Below are 8,441 nucleotides of genomic sequence, written 5' to 3' on the forward strand. Positions count from 1 at the left end.
TTTTGTTTTCACGTATTGTGATTATTGAGGTGAAAGCATTCTCGTTTTGTAATGATCATGGACTATCATTCTGGGGATATTTGAAACCACAATTAATTAAGTCGCACGAATACACGTCTGACTTATATAAACAGGCACATTTGCACTCGGTGCACGAATAGAGTACTTATGAGGCATATGTGAACTACGAAAATACCTCTCACAATCACACTCGTACTTGTCTATGTCAAGTGATTGTATAGTTCCGTCAAATTTGTATGTCGGACTCATACGTTCTGTCAGCTGTTTATCCGCCATCATCGATACGGAAATACTTGTTTTTTCTTTTCCGTTTCCCTCAAAGCGAAAGGCCTTTGAGAGAAATCGGTCTTCATCCTCCAGTTTAGAAGGGAAATCCGCCATCCAAGATGACCACGGGAATGCCGGAACTCGGGTCTAAAATCAGCCTCATCTCAAAAGCCGATATTCGATACGAAGGTCGGCTATTTACCGTTGATCCCCAAGAGTGTACAATAGCTTTGGCGTCCGGTAAGTAGAGAAATTTTTAACAAAATTTTTTAATTTTTCTGCCTATTGAGTCCTGAATTGTATGAATCGGGGATGATTTATACAGATATTCTACGAATCTAAGGTCCTAGAGCTTACATTTGAAGTTGGGCAATTTTTTATTCGCCGAGTTTTGAGGAATGTCAAGTTGATTTTGTTTCATCCATGAGTAATTTTTGATTATGTACTGAAGTTACTTCGCTTCTTTGCAATTGGCCCGATTTGAAGGCGAATAGAGAACATAAAATTGATTTCCCATTTAAGGAACTATAGAAAATATTATTCATGAACTATTTCAATTTAAAAAAATGTTAAAAAAATGGCTGCGTTTTTGTTTCTTTTTTATGTTGAAAGAAAAATGGAATTTGGGAATATCAACCTAAAAGTTAGAATACTTACTTTTCTTTTCAGTGCGGTCGTTTGGTACTGAAAACCGTGATGCCCAATTTCCAGTTCCTGCCCAAAACCAAGTGTATGATTATATTCTTTTTCGGGGTTCTGATATCAAGGATATTCGGATTGTGAACAATGTGGCACCTCATCCACAGCCCCTTAATGACCCTGCCATCATGCAGCTATCAGTACCTCCTTCTTTGGGCGGCCAATCATTCCAGCAGCATCCAATATTGGGGCACATGTCCCATCCACCTTACGGGTCCTTCATGCCAATGGGAGGTCTGACAACAGGAGCTGCACCTGGTCTTCCAGGAACTATTAGATCTGGATCGTCTGCTGGCGGCGATTCCAAGCCAAGTGAGTTGATAATTTCCCCCCCTGGGGGCTCAGCAGATGTTGGAGCGCCGCCTCCTTTACTATCTCCTCCACCTCCTGCAGGGGAGCCATCAAGGCCGATTAATGATCTTTCTGGTAATGAATATGTTTTATTTGTTTTTGATGCTGCCTGCTTGCTGCTTTTGCTTTTTGTATGGTTTAAGTGAGTAACATGATTAGTTTTTATTGCTTTAAATTTTCATTAGTTGCGGCAATTTTATACTGATTTGCATTGAAAATTTGTAATTTTTATCCATTTATTACTGAATAGCTTCTAAAGCTTGTGATATGCTCAGAATCTAGCTAATCAGAATTTTTGCTTATTTTGCTTTGTTGGTTCCTTGCAAATTTTTTTTGGTAGATTGTTTGACACCAAATTTGAGCCTGCTAACCTAGCTTTGTCATTTTATTGATTTTCTACTGAGATTTAGTTGTATAAACATTTTGAAACAAAACTGGGAAGTACATTTAGAGAAACAAATATTAGTATTTTTACAGTTTTGATTCTTGAAGTTACTTTGTCATGAGTTTAGCAGAACTAGATTTTTTTGAGAAATACACCACAAAATTAGAGTGTAAAAATATAATATAAGTTTTAAGACTTCACAATAATTATAATAAAATATTCCATTTGAAGTTTGGTTGACTTGGGAGAATTCATCACCCAAAATCTATATACTATTTTGCAATATTTAATAAACAAAATTTACAAAAAAATATGTTTGAAATTTGTTGAAGGTATTTAAATTTCAGTTTCAGTTATGTAATAATGTTTTGCCTTTGGGAATTCATCTTTTTGTATCATAGTTTAATGTTAGTCTTATTTTCATAATTATTTTAGATTATGTGATCCCTTAAGAGTACCTTTTTGTATGTGTAACAAAACTCTTATTTAGACACTGTTCTTTTCATATCTACAAATTTGTTGCATTTTATTTTGGCCAATTTTCTTTTTAACTTGAAAGCTTTTGTTAGTACATGCTTACTATATAGTTCCATAAGAATTCTAGAGGTCTCAAATTAGATTCGGTTCTAGATTTTATTGGCGGTGGGGCAGCCAGTCGTAGTACCACACCTGCATCCATTGGATCTCGTAAATCTATATCTGTTGATCAGGGCACTCAGGCTGGAACTAGCCAACAGCGGGTAAGAATTATTTATTAATAAGTAGTTGTCGAAATATTTCTAAAGTTATGAAGTATAAATTATTGCCATTGCAAATGAAATCTTAAAATAATAAAACAGTTTGTAAGGATGACTAACAATGTAAACGTGATTCATATTGCCCCAACCAACCTAATTAGGTGTAATTCAAAATACATATTGGTAATATAATAGGCCTTTATAGGAAATGATAATCTAGATTGAATTCAATTGTCCAATCTAGGTATAAATCCAATACATGGTTTATTTTGTTCTGTTGGATGTGATAGTTTTTTTTAACCTGTAGGGGTTTCCCTAGCTTGTGATGAATTCAAGCACATACTTAGATTAGTAAAACTAAGCCAAAGTGTTCTGCTGTTGGTCTGAGGATGCAAAAAATTCAAGTATGCATATTTAGGAAACATCTATTTAATTAATTTATTAAATCTACTTAAAATTAAATAAAATTTGAAATTCCTATTTTTATTATCATTTGTAAACTGAGTTATGAAATGAAAGTAACTTTTTTTGATTATGTACCTAGATACAAATTAATAACTGTTTAGCCACAAGTTTTGATTAAGTAAAGTTTCCATATAATTTCTTGACATTTCAAAAAGGGATTTTCTAAACTGTTGCTATCCAAGAATAATAAAGAATCATCAAAAATATGCATATATATATATATATATATATATATATATATATATATATCCAACATCTTAATTCACCACTTGGTGTTGCCCTTCAGGATGGCAACAGAAGACAGGTGAAACCTATTCAACCGCCCAGAGGTCAAAATCAACAACAGCAACATCTGCGACCTAGATCCAGGGAACGTAGGGATTCTCAAAACCGGCCCGATAACCAGAACCAAGGCCGACCGCAGACTAGAGGCAGACCGTATCAGCAACAAAACAATCAGAGTGGTTACCAAAACCATCAGGGCGGTTACCAAAACAATCAGGGAGGCTACCAAAACTACACTCGAGGCGGCGGTGGATGGCCCAACTCCAATATGCGGGGTGTGCCCAGAGGCAGGGGAAGACCGAGAGGTGCACCGTTCAGGCCCGGAACGGGTGCAGCGGGTCAAACGACCAATAATAAGAAGTCTACTCTTAAATTTGACAGTGAGTACGACTTTGAACAGGCAAATACTGAATTCGAAGAGTTGAGGAGCAAGTTGGCGAAAGTGAAATTGGAGGATGCCGGCAGTTCGAAATCCGAGGTAGTAAATGGAGCTGTTGGTGGCGGCCCAGAAGCGGAGAAAAAGGATGACTCCGGTAATGAGACGGGAGCTGGAGAGACTGAACAAGAGGAGGATCATGAGGTGTGTAGTTTTTTTTTGCGTAGAGTTTAATTTTAATAGATGGTTCCTTGCAAAGCAGTTCTTTCCCAAATATTTACCAAATTTATAAAATCAAAAAGGTGATAAAAACTCTTTGATGTTTTTTATTGTCATTAATTGCTTTGCCATACGTTTTCTTAACTTGACTTGAGTGGCAATACACTACCATAAAAATATTAGCGACTATTGAAGGATGTGGAACATACTGTATTACACACATTCATATCAATTGATCCCTTTTTGTACCTTATTCAACCTAAATGAAACTTTTGCTATTCACAATAACTTCTTTATTTGTAGATATTCTATGACAAAGCTAAGTCATTCTTTGACAAAATATCGTGCGAGGCAGTGGAACGTGCTAAGGGCAAGATGCAGAAGACTGATTGGCGTCAAGAAAGGAAACTTAATTCTGAGACATTCGGTGTAGCAGCCACAAGAAGAGGAAGGTAAAAATAAAGCATTCACCATTTATTGTTTCCAATAGTTTAATATTTAACTGTTTGCTTAGCTATCGTGGACGTGGGGGTTTCCGAGGAGGATTTCGTGGGGGATATCGCGGTTACAACAGATACTCCCAGCAGCGCAGGTCCAGTGACCAACCAACAAATCAACAGAATCAGCAACCAGGTAAGACCTTTCCTTCTGTCAACGTTCCGTACATTTACACAGAAATTTCGGTGAGCCGTTGCATCTCGTAAAAAAACTGGTTAGCATTTTTTCATTTATATCAAGAAGTCGATTCCGGAACCATTTTCACACCTCTCACAGCAGAGGAGGCGGTAGCTAATAAGCACGATCAGTCGAAGGGAATGGATAAAAATGACGTTGAAGTACACGAAACGAACCCCGAGAATGCGGATAGTAAAAGGGAGGAATCAAAGATAAAAGACGGCTTAATCGTCGAGGAGAAAGTATCCGTTGAAGAGGCGCTGTCTGCTAAAAAAATTGATCAAATCGCGGCAGCCGACCCTCCGGCATGCGTAGGTCAGGTGAATACGATATACCGATGGTTCAGTTTGGAAAATTTGTTTGTTTCGTTGGTACTCGAATCGGCTGCGGAACGAGTGACGATTGTTTGAAATATGTGCGGGGTGTCCCAAATTCGTTTCTTTAACATGGAAATCTCGGAAATCATAGAATATTCATGAAACGAAAATGAACACACAATGTACGTAATATATAAAATTCCTTTGCAAATATGAGAAATTTTCTATTTACAAAAATCTCTAGATCTTTGAAAAAGATCATTGAAGAATATTACCTTTGAGGCAGATTTCCAATTACATCGTTTTGGTTGACATGCTAAAACTTGCCTGTATACTCCAAAAAATAATGATCTGGCCCTGGATTAGACCACAAACTTCTTTTACTCTGATTTTGTACTTTCATCATTTTCTTCCTGTGCGTGGGACCATCTAACGACGTCATTTCACACGGAATAGCTCCACTGTACGTATACAACACTCACTTTCACTCACTAAATGTCATCTACGCTAATGACAAATTTTACGATCACACACATTACAAAATAATGTCCGACTATCTCGAATGATTTTATTCTGTATTTAAAAAAAAAATACAGTTCTTAATTTGGACACACTGTAATTTAAAGTTCCATAATTATTCTGAGATTAGGTAAGATAAGGAAATGAAATTTGTATTCCTCTTATATGGTACAACGAATAATTAAGCGGGACATTAAAATAAGCATGATTTCTATGGAATAGAGCGTTTAGTATTTTTAATGGTTTTCGAGAAATCTCCATCCCAAGATTCCCTTTTGGGGCACCGTGTGCCAGGCTACGCATTTACAAAATATCTTTGTTTTCTTATTATTACAATGTACATGATAAATTAGTGTAAGTAGTATTTTTTTAAGATTTAATAGTATCCGACTTATTTCAAATAATCCTTCTCACCTTTTTTTTGTCTGCAAAAGAAAATCAAATTTCTGTTACGTCAATTTGTGTTTATTTTGGTGGAAGAGAGTTTTTTGTTTTGTTAATTTGCAAATGGAAATTTATTTTGACCAATTTATGGTTGATCTACATGGGAAACTAACAATAGCAAGTTCAAGATAATGTCGAATGATTAATTGCTCAAATTTGAATTTATTATAAAGTTAAAAGAACTTTCTTCTAACCATTCGGGCATTGAAATCATTTCCTTAAAATTCGGATAAATTTGAGCATTTATGAGTCGATTTGCATGCATTATACTACTAAACCAGTTTGTTCTACTGATGGACATTTCCGTGAATAAATTCTATTTCCCTTTCTTTACAAAAATATTATCTCGGAGTTACCGATTTTAGTTAGTATATATGTTTAATAAGCAAGGTGTTTCAGGTAAACTGCGTCATAAAGGGATTATGGCAAAAGATACAGAGTGATTAAAATTATAAGATACTCGGCTTTATTACTTATATTTTAGTTATTTACTATATAGTCCATTCTATTATACTATACTATGTAGGATGTTACAGGTTTTCTTATCTGAACTTCACGAGTAGTTATAAACAAGCATTATAAGGTAAGTTGTTCCGATTTATAAATATACGTAAATTTTGTTTTTTAATTTCTAAATTTTTAAAGCGTCCAAAATCGATTTTTGCCATATCTATGATTTTTATATGCATAATGTATAAATGATATCCACTATCTAAATGCAAGTAACTTTAAGGCAATATACCAAAAAAGTCAAGATTTCGGCCAAATCATAACAGGCACGAAGAAATATCGAGAAACACTTTATTTATAAATGACTACTCGACTCCACATTGCCCTTCACGTTCCGATTTTTTTAAATTGATCTAAACAACGAAAAATGTGAAACTTGTCACTAAATGGATTTTGTTTATTTTTATGACACTTGAAGACCATTGTTTCCAGGATTATTGTGCAAATCGTTTCCATAATCCCTATGTAGCATACTTTTTCTGGAACACTTTGAATAGACTCAGGAAAACTCATCTAAAAGTAATTCTGCGTTTACAGTAAAACCATGATCTGACGAAATCTACAAGGCTTCACTGACACAGGAGTCTGGACTAGAAAAAACTGCCTGGTTGATGACTAAATAATAAACAAAAACGTCTTCGCATAGAATTGTACCAGTTGACTGTGATCCACCATTAAAAATTAAGTAAAATCGTCCAGCGCAAGAGCTTCTCTTGTGTTCTAGAACTTCCTGGTGTCAGTATTAATCGTAGGATACGTGTACCTTAAGTGATAAATAATATTTCTTATTTTATATAAAAAATAAAACCCGATAGGGCCAGCGTAGGCTTAAATATTAGTATATTTTTTACTGCTATTGGAGATAAATCTTTAATTTTTTTTTACTTTGTAGTTAAAGGATGGTTGAGAATCATCTGGATGTAATTTAGTTTTCTGCCGGGATTTTCTTTATTACACATATATTATTTTTTTCGCAATGGTTGGACTAGGATTGGTAACTATGGAGAGATTTAAGTTCAGTTCATTTAGGTCCCGTACTCTTGTTGTAATTTATTGAATACAATTATTATTGTTAAATGCATAAGTGAACTTCATAATAAAGACTAATTAAAAATTGTGTGATGAAACTTCGGGCTTTTATTTTTTCATAAATGATCCGTTAGCTGCTTATCATAGCAGCATAAGATTGTCCCAAATAAAATGAAGGCACTTCCAGCTACAACCTCTAAAATAAATCTCGATACCTAGATTTATAATCGCGACTAAAGTAGCTTACTCTTAGTGGGAAGCTTTTCCTCTAGATACGAACCAGCAACAGCGGTAAATATAAAGGTCAAGGAATTAGCCAAAGGCACTGATAAAGTTAAATCCACATTTTGTAATGTCAAAAAATACAGCACAGACCCGAGCTGATTAACTATCAACGGAGCAATGTACTAAAAGTTTTGGATTTACAAAGGTATTTGAAATAATTAGAAATATGTTACATACTCCAAGATGGGTTAGCAAATACTTTATCTCAAGACAAAATTGTGTGATGGCAGAGTTAGCTTTAATCTCCTTTATAGCTACGGAGTTTTTTTTAATTATAGGATTCGTGAGGCCCCATAAGGCTCCTACCCCGATTAATGCACCTGGAATGTAAGTTAGAGAACTAAATTATCCACAATTAGTTATTTATCTAAATATTTAAAATAAGTAATTTCTTTACCATCCACCAACCAATGCTTTGGTTTGTTTTCATAGTTTTTATGGAAATAATGTTACTAAAAGTTACTAGGAGTTGGAAAATTTAACCCTTGGCTTGAATTGTTAACATGTTAACTTTAACATCAAGATCGTTTCCATTGAAAGCAGTAATCTGACCAACATCATGTTTATTTTAAAGTTTCTATGGTAATTAGCATAAAGAAAATTGACGATACATTAATTAGACTTTCGGTTTTCATACCTATAATTATTTACGTAATTTAAAATTTTTTACTGTAATGATACAACTTACATGTGTTCAACATTCTGATAAACTTCCTTATTCATTTAATTTAAAATTTTAATGACGTAGACTCTTTGTAGGATTCCTAATTTATCTGTTCTATTCCGTGATGCATGTCGTTTTCGAAAAAATATTTCTTCACGGTCAGAGGCGTGGGTGCAGAAGAAAAGTGAAATAT

At 34.6% G+C, this 8,441-nt stretch overlaps 2 protein-coding genes and 1 long non-coding RNA gene across 10 annotated transcripts; 2 read left to right on the plus strand and 1 right to left on the minus strand.

The window, feature by feature from the left end:
• Positions 1-261: 261 nt before the first annotated feature.
• On the plus strand, positions 262-7,397 carry tral (trailer hitch). 8 transcript variants are annotated; one of them, XM_066288243.1, is made up of 8 exons: positions 262-528; positions 958-1,413; positions 2,342-2,463; positions 3,212-3,790; positions 4,109-4,257; positions 4,320-4,438; positions 4,523-4,795; positions 6,808-7,397. In XM_066288243.1, exons 1-8 carry the CDS (start codon positions 408-410, stop codon positions 6,816-6,818), a joined length of 1,830 nt encoding a protein of 609 aa, XP_066144340.1. In that variant the 5' UTR covers positions 262-407; the 3' UTR covers positions 6,819-7,397. The 8 variants fall into 8 exon arrangements, with proteins under 8 accessions (XP_066144340.1, XP_066144341.1, XP_066144344.1 ...); XM_066288244.1 differs by having other exon boundaries at positions 263-528; positions 4,523-4,800; XM_066288247.1 differs by having other exon boundaries at positions 263-528; positions 4,547-4,795.
• LOC136342450 (uncharacterized) lies at positions 4,807-6,032 on the plus strand. The gene is made up of 2 exons (XR_010732643.1): positions 4,807-4,979; positions 5,042-6,032. It is a non-coding gene; the product is annotated as an uncharacterized lncRNA (long non-coding RNA).
• LOC136342449 (transmembrane protein 234 homolog) lies at positions 7,295-8,421 on the minus strand. Its single transcript, XM_066288281.1, has 4 exons — positions 8,273-8,421; positions 7,762-7,904; positions 7,547-7,706; positions 7,295-7,495 (listed from the first exon to the last, which is right to left on the minus strand). The coding sequence occupies exons 1-4, from the start codon at positions 8,283-8,285 to the stop codon at positions 7,416-7,418; spliced, it is 396 nt and encodes a 131-aa protein (XP_066144378.1). The 5' UTR covers positions 8,286-8,421; the 3' UTR covers positions 7,295-7,415.
• Between the last annotated feature and the right edge of the window lie 20 nt (positions 8,422-8,441).

Source organism: Euwallacea fornicatus, chromosome 12 (genome assembly GCF_040115645.1).
Source record: "Euwallacea fornicatus isolate EFF26 chromosome 12, ASM4011564v1, whole genome shotgun sequence".
NCBI classification, from domain to species: Eukaryota; Metazoa; Arthropoda; class Insecta; order Coleoptera; family Curculionidae; genus Euwallacea; species Euwallacea fornicatus.

Bases quoted from the DNA above. Each gene is read 5' to 3' on its own strand.
- tral (XM_066288243.1), top strand. From the start codon at position 408: ATGACCACGGGAATGCCGGAACTCGGGTCTAAAATCAGCCTCATCTCA. The intron at 529-957 runs GTAAGTAGAGAA...TTTTCTTTTCAG, and splicing joins TACAATAGCTTTGGCGTCCG to TGCGGTCGTTTGGTACTGAA. The intron at 4,258-4,319 runs GTAAAAATAAAG...CTGTTTGCTTAG, and splicing joins GCAGCCACAAGAAGAGGAAG to CTATCGTGGACGTGGGGGTT.
- LOC136342449 (XM_066288281.1), bottom strand. The intron at 7,707-7,761 runs GTATGTAACATA...CAAAACTTTTAG, and splicing joins ATTTGCTAACCCATCTTGGA to TACATTGCTCCGTTGATAGT. The intron at 7,496-7,546 runs GTAAGCTACTTT...GATTTATTTTAG, and splicing joins GGAAAAGCTTCCCACTAAGA to AGGTTGTAGCTGGAAGTGCC.